Genomic DNA, 13420 nt, shown 5'->3' with positions numbered 1-13420 from the left:
CTTCTTTCTGCAACCATCTCTCCTCTCAAGCTGAATATGAATGGAGAGCTCCAAAATACCCCCTTGAAGGTCATGCTAATTTCCTTGAGACTTTGTCCCCCAGCACAATGAATCCTTCACTGTGCTGGTGGCTCTGTAGTCAGGAGGAAGCTCTTGAAACCCAAGTGTGGCTCTGAACTGTTAGGAGGGGGCAGGGGGAAGAGCTCTGTGCATTTTCAGCCTTTTAAAGGATTTTTTTCCCCTTTTGCTCAAGAGTGAACATAATGTACTTTGGTAGCTTTTTCTTTGCTTCCATTGTAATTTTTAGGTAGCAGGATGTTATCCAGGAATTCCAGATAAAGGATGGATGATATTTGACCTTGGTGTCCTGTACATGCAGTCTTGGTTGGTTTTCTGGAGCTGAGTGATAAACCAGAAGTTCTGCTCCACATTTCTGCTTTCCTCTCACTGAGATTTGTCATCTTTATTGGCTTTTTCCAAAAGTTCTTGTGAGATTGGAAAGAAGTTTTGGGAAGTAGAGTGTATAAATGTTTGAATATTATCTTCAAAAGCAAGACAGCACTTCAATTTTGGAGAATGCTTGGATCTTCTTTAGTGTCATGGGCATAAAGAATTGTCCTGTTCTGTGCAGCTAAGCTCACAACTCAGTCCTCAGGGACACTTTACATGATTAGTGCCTTGGCTTTTCAGCTGGAGACCCTTGGGATGTGAACCTCTAGTGGAATCAGGCTTTTCCTATGGTCAGAATAATCTTAAAAATCTTCACATGAACTGTTTCTTGCTCTAAAAGCATTAATAGCCTGTTGCCTTTGATCAGAACTATTTTCTTCCAGTGTAGCAGAAGGGTTTTTTTATGTAGTTCTGGAGTCCTAGTTTGGAGGTATTCTTTGTTTTCTTAATGCCATGTCAATGTTGTGTAGGTCAAGGGAGCTGGGGAGACAGAGGGTTTGATACTCTAATTTTGTTACCTCGAGTATATTTTTTGGTGTTTCTTCTTGGGGTGTGATGGTACAGCCTTCAATCAAAGTGTGTTAAGAGGCATGAGGATTTTTTTAGATCTGTCTCACTGGGGAGAACATTGTGCCCCATTTCTCCTTTCATTGAGAGTGGCAAGAAACTTCAGCAGCATTGAGAAGAGAGGGGAAAATGCTTCCACTGCAGTCTGTGCCATGGCCTTCTGTGAAAATCCCTATAAGGATCAGGGGGAAAACTTCCCATCCTTTATAGGAATAGGTGGTGCAAGTAGTGAGGTACTTCAGAGCAGTGTGTGTTAGCTTGAGAAGGGTGTTGTCCAGTACTAAGTATGGAAGAAATGGAATTTTTTTTTAAACAAAACCACTGTTTATATAGATTAAGATGTCTGCAAAGCAGAGAGACTTTTTCACAAATAGTGTTTGGTCTTGTATTTCCCTTTCTTCCAGCTGAAGTGATTTTTCTTCTCAGATGGGCTCTCTGTGACACGAGAGAGACTAATTGAAAGACTAATTGAACTCTCTGTGTTTCCCATCTGCCACTGGGAAAAAAAAGAACAACAAAAATCATAAAACAGGCATTCAGCAAACTAGAGCTGCTCTTGTGGTGAACTGAGTGACTTTTTTTTGTAAGGAAAATAAATTGATGTGTGTTTTTACCTCTTGGCTGATTCACATTAGTACAAAAACTAGTTGCAGTTTGAGGGTACTTTCCTGTACTTCAGAGATTCGGGAGATAAATGATGCAATAATTTTGTCACTTTGATGAAATGATTTACTCCCACTGCTCACTAGAGGGTAGGCTTGGGATTTTAATAAGAGTGTTTTACAGTGATATTGCAGTAGATGCACTGCCCACAGCAGGCAGAAAAAGAAAAGGGAATATTACATCCATAAATATGAAACTGTATTTTTCATTATAAACTTTTTTCTTGCAGAAGTGGAAAGGATTTTGTATGTGCTGTTTTTTTGTTCTCTTTTAGGCTATTAAACTTAGGTCTTTCACTGAAAGATTTTAGCATATCAGTTTATTGTGGATGCACAGTGAAATATGTTGGGTAATATGTTCTCTGATATTTAAGTAACAGAACAGCAAAATGAAAGCAATTCTAAGGTACATTGTTTTCTTTGGCATTAGAATCCTGGCTTAAAGAAAAAAATTTAGGAAGGTATATGTGTAGAATGACAGAAACTCTGCTGGCTAAATGAATATTTTAAGTTGCTTATAGGAGTAAGTATTTTGGACAATCAGAGTTTTGAGTGGTTTAATTGTGGTTGAAAAAACTTATAATGCAGCAATTGCTGTGTGCACATACTTAATTCACTCTTGGCACACTTGCAGGCAGATGCTTGTAGCATATTTATGTGGTCAAGTTTTCTGAGCAGTGCTCATGTTTATTTGGCTTTTGGTATTTTTGTCAACTTAGGAAAATATTGAGTGTATATATAACATATTGAAATGGAGGTTCTGCAAGAAAATTTGAACTAATTTTTAAGACTTAATTTTCTATTGTGTTGAATAATACTGAAGATTCCGTTCTGCTCTAGCTGCAAATCTCAGAAATACTGAATTGTCATTCTCTGGTTTTTTTCACTTGAGACATGTTGAGCTTAAAATGGCATCTTCTAGGGAGTGAGGATGAGTTAAAAATTCAAGTCTGTTGGTTAACTTGCATAGTTTGGGATGCCATAACTAATGAGGTTTACAGAGAGTAGTTTGTCTTCTTATCCAAGCGTGTTTAATTTTTCATTGTTGGGGCACTGGAGTGCTGAGCCATCATTTCATGTATGTGGTTTATTCATTTTCCCTCTTTTGGGAAATTCAAAGACATTTATTTATTTATTATTTGCTTTGTCTGAAACTGTAGTGAGAGCAGTGTTGGGAAGGTGGTGTTGGTGTGGCCCAGAAAATGCTCAGTATTGCAGTGATTTCTGTTACAGAATTACTTGCATAATGTACTGAAGTCCATATTGACCTTGAGAAAGTTCCTTCTTCACCTGCATGTGGATTAAAGGAGATATTCTCACTCTGTGGTACTGTTGACATTGCAGTGGAAAGAGCAGGCTGTTGGCATAATATTGTCATTTTTCTTGGGCTGCTGTGGCTGTTCTTCCTGTAGTGTCTTTCAATTGTTGTCTAAGACAGGAAAGAATAAGAATTTTCTTGCACCTGAGAAGAGAGTAGTAATAATAACAATTTTCTTATTTGTCCTGCAGTTCCTCATGGATTCTATGTTGTATCCTCAACTGGGGCTGTTTCATTTGTTTTAGGAGTAAAAAGTCTCCGCTGATTTTAAATAAATAAATAAATGACTTGTAATGGTACAGGTAGAAAATTATAGTGCTATAAAGTAAGCCTACTTTTCCTCTTTCACTGAGTGGTCTCATGTAATAATTTGGGGTTTTGCTGCTTTCTTTCTATGCAGTATGTCTGGCTGCAGTATATAGAGAATTCAATACAGTAATAGTATTTACATTTTTCACTATATGCTTTACAATGTTTGTGTGACTAAAACAGGAAAATCTTAGGAAGTTTGTTATATACTAAATAACAGAATATTTTGAAGTTGTATACAAAAAAAAGGCAGTAGATTCTGACAGTTTTAAGTTATTGTTCTGTATAATGCTAGGAATTTGCATAAAGGTTTTCTGTAGAAAATAGAAATATTCAACAGAGCCTGTCTTTTAAAGGCAGTTCAGCTTAGTGGGGGTGTGTGTGTTTGGTTTGCACTATTGAATTGGGTGATATGTTTTTGTTTGCCTTTCTTTTTTTAGATTTTGACTTCAGTGTTCCAGGATCAATGAAACTCCACAACCTGATCTCCAAACTAAAGAAATGGATCAAAATTCTGGAGGCCAAAACTAAGCAGCTTCCAAAGTTCTTCCTCATAGAGGAGAAGTGCCGCTTTCTAAGTAACTTCTCAGCTCAAACTGCGGAAGTAGAGATACCTGGAGAATTCCTCATGCCAAAGCCAACACATTACTACATCAAGATAGCAAGGTAACCTAAAAATCCATTTTGGTAGCTGTAATTCAGAAAACAGAGAAGAAAATTAAAGCCCTCTCCATCCATCCATCCATCTGGATCCATCCATCCACTCTGCAAAAGTAGATAGATATTTTATAGTAGATAAGTATTTTATGTATGTGTATTAGATAGATAGTCAAGCTTTGGTGTAAGACCTTTTTAGTTTATCCTCCTTCAATCATTTTACATTTGATCACTAAACACCTGCGTTGTTCAGAGCATATTTAGTTTCCTTGTACCTTGCTGTAAGTTGAGATCTGTGCTTTTATTGTCACCGCTGGAGATGCTGTTGTTCAAAAGAGTTACAAAGCTCTCTCCAAATGCTCCTGGCAGGTTCATGCCCAGGGTGGAGATCGTGCAGAAGCACAACACAGCCGCTCGCAGGCTGTACATCCGCGGGCACAACGGGAAGATCTACCCCTACCTGGTGATGAACGACGCCTGCCTGACCGAGTCGCGCCGCGAGGAGCGCGTCCTGCAGCTGCTCCGCCTCCTCAACCCCTGCCTGGAGAAGAGGAAGGAGACCACCAAGAGGCATTTGTTCTTCACAGGTACTGCAAGGAGAGAGATCTGGATTGTTTTTAAATCTAAGTTGTGCTCAAAGGTTATGATGGCTGGAGGTTTTGGAATATTCATAAGGTAAATTCACATCTGGCTGGGTGATTAGTCTTGTCTGGATCTGTAGCACCCCTCTGGAGGAGTGCAGCTGATTGCATGGGGTCTGGGGTGCTTTTAGAAATGCTTATGTGCATTGCTTATGATATCTAGTGCATTTGTGAATATTGAAGGCAGAGGTGCCCACTGGGCCTGTTGGTGTGGAAATGGGCACACATACTTCAACAACATTGAAGTACGGGAAATATAACAGGAAATACAACATTTAGAGACAACTGAAGAGGGACAGACCAAAACCTTTGCTCCCCAAGTTGTGATATACAAATATTGAATTTTTTTTACGTCTTCCACATAACACAGAAGAAATAATTTTTCTTTTTTCTGCTGAATTTCATCTAAACAAAGTATTACCCTCTTTCCTGAAGGTAAATAAAAATAGGAAGAATGATGAGTGCTCAATTTTTTTTTGAAAATACCATCGATATTTCTGTTAAGATTAAAAAAACCCTACTGTAATTATTTTTACCTGAGCTTGTAAATTAGTTATGAGCACAGCATTAAAGTTTTCTGTTGATAGGCTCCAGTTGATTATCAGGGTTGTGTTTCAAGAGCTGGTGTGTCTGATGCACTCAGATTTGCTTTGCTCTCCGTGCCCCGCCCCCTGCGCAGTGCCGCGGGTGGTGGCGGTGTCCCCGCAGATGCGGCTGGTGGAGGACAACCCCTCCTCGCTGTCGCTGGTGGAGATCTACAAACAGCGCTGCGCCAAGAAGGGCATCGAGCACGACAACCCCATCTCCCGCTACTACGACCGGCTGGCCACGGTGCAGGCGCGGGGCACGCAGGCCAGTCACCAGGTACTGCAGCACGGGGTTGGCACAGGGCTGTGCCCTGAGCAGTGCACCATGCTGAGGGCTAATTCCAGCCAGGGCTGTGCCCTGAGCACTGCACCCTGCCCAGGGCAATTCCATCCAGGGCTGTGCCCTGAGCACTGCACCCTGCCCTGCCCAGGGCAATGCCAGCCAGGGCTGTGCCCTGAGCACTGCACCATGCTGAGGGCTAATTCCATCCAGGGCTGTGCTCTGAGCACTGCACCCTGCCCAGGGCAATGCCAGCCAGGGCTGTGCCCTGAGCCCTGCACCCTGCCCAGGGCAATGCCAGCCAGGGCTGTGCCCTGAGCACTGCACCCTGCCCTGCCCAGGGCAATTCCAGCCAGGGCTGTGCCCTGAGCACTGCACCCTGCCCAGGGCAATTCCATCCAGGGCTGTGCCCTGAGCACTGCACCCTGCCCTGCCCAGGGCAATTCCAGCCAGGGCTGTGCCCTGAGCACTGCACCCTGCCCAGGGCAATTCCATCCAGGGCTGTGCCCTGAGCACTGCACCCTGCCCTGCCCAGGGCAATTCCAGCCAGGGCTGTGCCCTGAGCACTGCCCTGCCCTGGGCAATGCCATCCCTGGGCAACTTCATCCATGGCTTTCCCCAGCACCATACCCTACCCAATTTCATCCAAGGCTTTCCCCAGCACCCTGCCCTGCCCAATTTCATCCAAGGCTTCCCCCAGCACCCTCCCCTGCTCAATTTCATCCAAGTCTTTCCCCCAGTACCCTCCCCTGCCCAATTTCATCCAGGGATTTCCCCAGCACCCTGCCCTGCCCAATTTCATCCAGGGCTTTCCCCAGCACTCTGCTGTGCCTTGGCAAAATTTCCCCAGCACTTGTTCAGAAATTAGGAAGTTCATTATGTACTAAATAACAGAATATTTGAGGTTTAGAAAAGAGGTAGCAGATTTAAGTTATCGTTATATATAAAGCTAGGACTTTGCTAAAAGGTTTTCAACAGAAAATAGAACTATTCAGCAGAGCCTGTGTTAAAGGCAGTTCAGCTTAGCAGGGATGTGTGTGGTTGGTAAATGTCATAGAAGTCAGACAGATATACAGTGCATGGTGGTGGTTGTATTTTTTGCATATATTTTGATTTTGCATTATGAGAACTCTATATCTCTTCAGAGTTTTAGGTAATCTTGGAATGATTTTATTTAAAAAAAGCTGTATTTGTATTGCTGGAAATTGTTTTGGGTAAATGCAACTGAAAACAGGCAGGGTGCTGATTGATTTTTTTTTTTCCTCTCGTGTATAGTGCTTTAAAAATAATTAATTGACAGCATGGGAAGCAGCATTTCTAATGTACATAAGCAGCTACAGCATGGTATGTGAGGCAGGCTTCCCATGTTCTTCTAATATTTCTCTTAAAATTGCCAGTGGATCCATTCATCTAAGCCAAACAGAAGCAGTTGGGCAATCTCACCTAATAAATGAAGTACTCAGAAAGAACAAAGCTCTTTCTCTTTCTGTAAACTCCACCAAACAACCAGTTGTGATATATTAGCTGGTTTTATGTTGTTTTTTTTTTAGTTTGATTAGTGCAAATTCATAGATAAAATGCCAGTCCCATTCCAAATGCAGCTATTAGAAAATACACAGTGAATATGTATTACAGACATAGTTTAAACAATTCTCAGACTTTCTTTGTTACAAAATAAAAATGGGAGTGCTATCTAGCATTTGTTTCTATTTTCAGAATTCTTACATTTGAAACTTGAACAGCCCTTTAATTGAAGTCAACATGACTATCATGCTTCCTAGTGTAACAGAACAGATCCTTCTTTTTCTAACTAATTAGGCCTAGAATATGCTATAGTAATTAAATATTTTAGTAGATTTTTTTTTTTTGCTTTTCCTAAAACGAGATACAGCAATTAAGAGCAGATTGGTAGTTGCTTTAGAGCATTTAAAATGCCTTTTCCAAGTAACCCTTTTGCTGTGCAGGTTCTCAGAGACATCCTGAAGGAGGTGCAGAGTAACATGGTGCCTCGCAGCATGCTCAAGGAGTGGGCCCTGCACACCTTCCCCAACGCCACGGATTACTGGACCTTCAGGAAGATGTTCACCATCCAGTTAGCCCTCATTGGCTTTGCAGAATTCATCTTCCACTTGAACAGGCTCAACCCTGAGATGCTGCAGATTGCCCAGGTGTGCTTCAGTTTGCTCATTCTCTAGGCTTGGATCAGATGGGTATTTGCACTGTGCTTTTGAAATGAGCTGAAGTTCAACACAGATAATTAACAGTGCATTTCAGTTGGCTTTTTATTTCTGTGTGATAGCACATCCCTTAGGGAGCACTTTAACCTGCAGTCCCCATGGACATCAACTCTGCCCTTTGTGGTGAGAGTTTAGAACTTTGTGAAATTGTTCTTAGATATTTGAACTCTTCATGTAAATGACTGATAAGTCTCTCTTTTTAGTCTTCTTTCATATATATTGCTTTCAAAATACCTTTGTATTAAATCAATTAGCTGTAAGAAAAATAAAGTACAGAGCTTCATTTTCTTAAAGGGCTACATCTCTTTTCAAATACCATTCTCTTTTGACCGTAACCATCAAGCTACAACTCCTATTAATCATGATTTTTCTGTGTTAACCCAATATTTAAAATGATGTTTGCCACCTAAAAAAGAACAAAGGTGGTATTTATTAAATATTATTAAATTATTTATTAAATTATTGATCCCTCTATTAAGTGTTCAGCTTAATTTTCAGTTGTTTACCCACAGTGAACCTTGGACATTGAATATTGTCCCAGATGTGTCTATTGGCAGTGACTCCGTACAGATCAGGATCCAGAGGAATCTACTCCTTAAGTTTGGTATTACATGTATTTAGTAAGGGATTTGGACACAACATGTTGAGAGAAATACTTACCTTTGTGCATGCCATTATTTATAACTTTATCGCTCAAAAGTTATTTGGCTAAACAAATAAAACGCTTTTGAAGTACTGTTGAAACTCAGCATTAACAGACACAAAAACCCAACTACTTTTGGTTCCATGAATGAAAATCAGTTCCTTTAATTGCTTTTGTGCATGTCTGTGTTACTCCCAGGACACTGGCAAGCTCAACGTGGCGTACTTTCGCTTTGACATCAACGATGCCACGGGAGATCTGGACGCCAACCGCCCGGTGCCCTTCCGCCTCACCCCCAACATCTCGGAATTCCTCACCACCATTGGGGTGTCAGGGCCCCTCACTGCATCCATGATTGCAGTAGCTCGCTGCTTTGCACAGCCAAACTTCAAGGTTTGTATTTGACAATTTATAAACAAAACAGCGCTTTTTTGGTGAAGGTAGGAACTGAATGATGGTGCGGATTTGTTTTAAAATTTTACCCTGAGGTCATCACAAAGGCCAGCTAAAATGTTGGAAATGTTTGGAAATGTTTTATGTTATGTGTAAACATTTAATTTGACTCAGATTCAGCATAAAAGTTGGCTTTTGAAGCTTGAGACTTCTGGAGTTGGTAGATTAATACCAGTAACTCAACTCATTGATAAGAAAAAATAGGAAAGTATTTGTTGCAGGAATTTCTTTTTCATCCAAGGATAGAACTGGCCAATTTAACATATATGTGTATATATATTAGATACATATGTATGGATGTTGTAGTCAGTGTTCTTTCCTTGTGTACCAGAAAATAATATTCCCTGAGAGTGTAATGACTGCAAAAAAAAACCCCTCCAGCTTTTCAAAGTGTTCCAAATCTTTGCCCAAGACTTGTGTGTGTGTGTGTGTTGTAGAAGCCATGAATTTAGTGGAGTAATTTAAAAATAGGATGTACACAACTGTATCTGTGTATCAATATCTCAATATATGTTATTAATTTCTGTAGGAGTCATTGTGTTGTGTTTTTGTAACGGAAACTTTTTATGAAAAGGAATACCTGGAGAGGAAATAATAAAATGTCTGGAAGCCAGACTCATCTTGAAAAGTATGAAATTGCAATGTGGCACCAAAAGTGTCGAAATGCTGTCGACTAAAATCTAGTTACAATTCTGTAATCTGATAGAACCTGAGCATTCTGTGGATTAAGTGCAATAATCTTGATTTTTCTTCTTCATATAGGTTGATGGCATCCTAAAAACTGTGCTGAGGGATGAGATCATTGCGTGGCACAAAAAAACCCAAGAGGACACCTCGTCTCCACTGTCAGCAGCTGGGCAGCCCGAGAACATGGACAGCCAGCAGCTGGTTTCTCTGGTGCAGAAAGCTGTCACTGCCATCATGACTCGCCTCCACAACCTGGCCCAGTTTGAGGGAGGGGAAAGCAAAGTCAACACCCTGGTGGCAGCTGCAAACAGCCTGGACAACCTCTGCAGGATGGACCCTGCCTGGCACCCCTGGCTGTGACTCGGAGCTTTCAATAGTTTGAGGGGGGATTTTGTTGTTTTTGTTGGTTTTGGGGTTTTTTTGTTGTTGTTTTTATTTCCTCCTGTTGCTTGTGGTGTGAGCCATATTTTGTGTTAAGAAAATGTGAAAAAAGCTTTCCAGACAGCAGCTTACCTGTCACACTGCGTTTTGTCGGTTTTCATTCTAGCTGTGTTTACAGTAGTATGGTGTTTTTTACTGGTTTTAATTTCATGAGGAGACGTTTCCTCCTGTTCATGCAGTTGATATGCAACAGCAGCTTTTGCAAATAGATTAAAATGAAGAGAGAAAAATAATATACAGAAAAATCTAATTTTATGATGAAGACTATGAAATTAGCATTGTTAGATTTAGAGTCTGCCATTCCTAATAACTTGCAGTATATGAATTTTTTATACAATAGTAATTACTAAAAAAAAAAAGAAAAATACAGTAATCCCAGTTACTGAGTTTTCCTCTGTGAAATTTTACTTAATCACTCTCTTCATATTGCCAAATTGAAGGCACAGGTAAATGCTCTTAACTTTTAAGTTTGCTTCAAATTTACATGAGCAATTGCTTTGTACAGACAATTTTATACCAAATGTTATAGAGGTGAGATTTTGTTAGGCACTGAGAAAATGATGATCAAATTGTGCTGACTTTTCCTGGAGCACAAGCTATGTACAGTAAAAGTGTAAACCATTTAGAGTATTTGGTTTAGTTGTGGACAGTGTTTGGGGGGAAGTTTATAAAAGGATGGAAAAAGTCATCCTTTGATATCTGTCTTTGTCTGTAATAGAGAAAAAATGAAAACTTATCAAGTTCTCTTTCCTGTTTAGAATTATAGTAGCTTCTTTAGAATGAACCTGTTCCTTTGTAATTTAAGAAGAGCAGTTTAATGTTTTACTTGTCTTTCTGTTGTGTTAGCATTTTTATAAAACTTCAGTGTTGAGAATGTTAAATTTGTACAGAGTGATTTTTTTCCAAATAAATATTTTATAAAACTCTCTGTGGTATTAATTTCATTTATAATATTTTTAATATCCTATGAGTATGATTTTGCTTCATTGTATGATGGATGAAACAAGCATGGCCCTTCATTCCCATGCTTGGTGATCCTTTTGTATCAAAGAGAATTTTGCTCAATGGCACTATGTAGAAGGGGAAGCTTAAATAAATGAGTGCCAAGGACTCTATAAGGATTTAAGGATTTGGAAAACAAACTTCCCTTTTTTTTTTTTTTTTTTTTTTTTTTTTGCGAAGAATGACTTCCTTATCAAAATCATGTTGGCAAGAATAATCTGCTTATAAACCAGCACTTCCTGCATGTGTCACAACACGCTCTGTCTGCAGTCATTCACAACTGAGCTCAGTGCTTTCATGACTTGAAGGGAATTGTTGTCTTCCCTTTATTGAAGATTGTAATATTTGCAGCTGTGAAATACAGCACATACTGCACAGAGGAGATGCAGGATCATTTCTAATTTGCACATCTTGGCTATGTCTGAGAGATGACAGCATTCCCTGACAGGAAGTCATCAGATAATTGAGCCACTTTTCTTTCCATGATAGAAATCTTAATGGGAAAATGTGAATGTGACTTAAGAGACAAACTTTGTTATCTTTAGATTCGTGACATCTCTCTTGTTCTTGGCATGACCTCAGATATACTCCTGAAAGAAGACTTGGGGTGTGAGAGAGTTATTTATTATATTTAGCAGAGAGTTACTTTAATGAGCTCCCTGATGGTGTTAGTGTGCAGATGTTAATACCTGCTTCTCTTTCATGATCATCTGCTATGGATGCACTCAATTTGTGAGAAGGCTTACACAGTCTTAACCCAGAGTTTCACCACCAGCTCCAGGAGATAAATCTGAAAGCTTTTAGTTATACATGAGCATTCTTCAGGGCCTGGGGAGTATCTGACATCTCTTGTATCAGCAGCAGCTGTCCATTAGCAGGAGAGTGGTTTGACAAAGTACAGGGTAGGAAGTTCCTGATTATCTTCACCAACATGTGACATCTATCTGAGCTGCATTTAATTTTTTATGACTGTAGATAAGGCTTGCTTCTGTCTTGTTAGAGATCCATGCTCAGAATGCATCTTGCTGAGCAGATACTTGAAAGTGAACTACATTAAATGTCAATTCACTCTAAGTATTCCCTTCAAGGTTTCTTCCCTCAGATTAGATACACAAAAAAAGCCTGTGTCATTACTCAGTAAAATCAAAACACTCAAGAGGTCAAATTTAAAATTCTCTCTGAAATTTGTGTGTATGAGCATTATGCCATTCTGAAAATTCCTCCTGTTGTGTTTGGTTTTAACCTCTGTAGTTATGGACAGATTTCACCAGATCTTCATGAGGGTAACTAGTCACAAGCCCTTGACACCAAAGTTGTGCCAGCAATAATTCTGTATAAAATACATGTTGCTAGGCTTTGGCACATTTACCTGTGTTGGTGTGAATTGGGCACTCTGGGAGGTCACTCAAGGCACAGAAATACAAATAACTAAGAAGCAAGTTTGGCATGAAAACCTGGGTACAAATGTAAGCTGTGGAGATTATATGGAGAATAAATAGTTGTCAGGTTTCTCAAATTACAGTTTTGTCTCCTGACTCTTGTAATAGTGTTTGACTCTGTCTTTATTAGATGATGCTGCTGCAATTTAACCTTTTATTATTACACTCTGCTCTCAAGTAGATGATCAGAACTTGTTTGCTTGAGTGAATTGTACTCTGAAACAAAAGCCTTTAACAGGAGTTGAGTCTTTGAGTCCACCCTCTGGAAGTGGTGTGTGCCACTTTCCTCTCCTGTAATTGGGCTGTCCAAGAATTGTCAGGTACAGAGTGAGCAAGGGATTAGTTATTACTGGAAGATGATGACTCAAAGCCTTTCAGAGCAGACAATGAAAGCTCTGTTTCATAATGGCAGTCGAATAAAGTTGCTTTTAAGGCTCTGATCTGTTTCAAATATGATGTATGAAATGTTCCTTTGTGGTGTAGAAGCCTATTCAGAGAGAAGATTTCACACTCACAGGAGCTTTTAATCAGCTCAGTCTGGGTGCATTTCACATTCAAGAGGTTCAAGAGAGTACATGTGAAACAACTGGTGACTTGTATGTGGTTCATCATCATCATCCCTTGTCTGTGACAGGCCTCACTGTCCCTGTGTGCATGAGCTGTGAGCCAAAGGGCAGAGTCACCTCACCTGGGACCTCCTAAACCAGGGCTCAAGGTGCTGAAATGCAGAAAAAAGCAAAAGAGGAAGTCTGTGAAATTGTTCACTTAGACTTTTATCTCTTCACTTTGGCTTTTTCATCTTTAAATGAGCATTGCCTTTCCCTGAGAGCTCCAAGCATGGGTTGTGCTCCCTCTCTGCCTTGAAACTTCTCCCTCCCCTGTTATAATCCAGTGCTTTACTCTGAGAAATCTTTTTATTTCTTCCAATTCCTCCCAGAAAACCTCATATTGCTCCAGGATTGGAGCATCCTGGTTTCATCTGGGACCCCTCAGCTGCTTGGGAGCTCCTGGGACTGCATCTCCCCCGTTCCTGGGGGACCCCATGGT

General features: G+C 40.2%; 1 protein-coding gene across 3 annotated transcripts in view; it reads left to right on the top strand.

The window, feature by feature from the left end:
- Window positions 1–10858, top strand: part of TRRAP (transformation/transcription domain associated protein) — a 77035-nt gene extending 66177 nt beyond the window's left edge. For all 3 annotated transcript variants that reach the window (XM_077186647.1, XM_054643509.2, XM_077186646.1), the window contains 6 exons: window positions 3747–3972; window positions 4333–4550; window positions 5284–5468; window positions 7436–7639; window positions 8550–8744; window positions 9567–10858. In XM_077186647.1, the coding sequence (XP_077042762.1) occupies window positions 3747–3972; window positions 4333–4550; window positions 5284–5468; window positions 7436–7639; window positions 8550–8744; window positions 9567–9851 (1313 nt within the window). In that variant the 3' untranslated portion in view covers window positions 9852–10858. The remainder of the gene's footprint in view (window positions 1–3746; window positions 3973–4332; window positions 4551–5283; window positions 5469–7435; window positions 7640–8549; window positions 8745–9566) is intronic.
- Window positions 10859–13420: the final 2562 nt, after the last annotated feature.

Source organism: Agelaius phoeniceus, chromosome 16, assembly GCF_051311805.1.
Source record: "Agelaius phoeniceus isolate bAgePho1 chromosome 16, bAgePho1.hap1, whole genome shotgun sequence".
Taxonomy (NCBI): domain Eukaryota; kingdom Metazoa; phylum Chordata; class Aves; order Passeriformes; family Icteridae; genus Agelaius; species Agelaius phoeniceus.
Note: the sequence above shows the minus strand (reverse complement) of the source record. Positions and strands in the feature narration are given on the sequence as shown.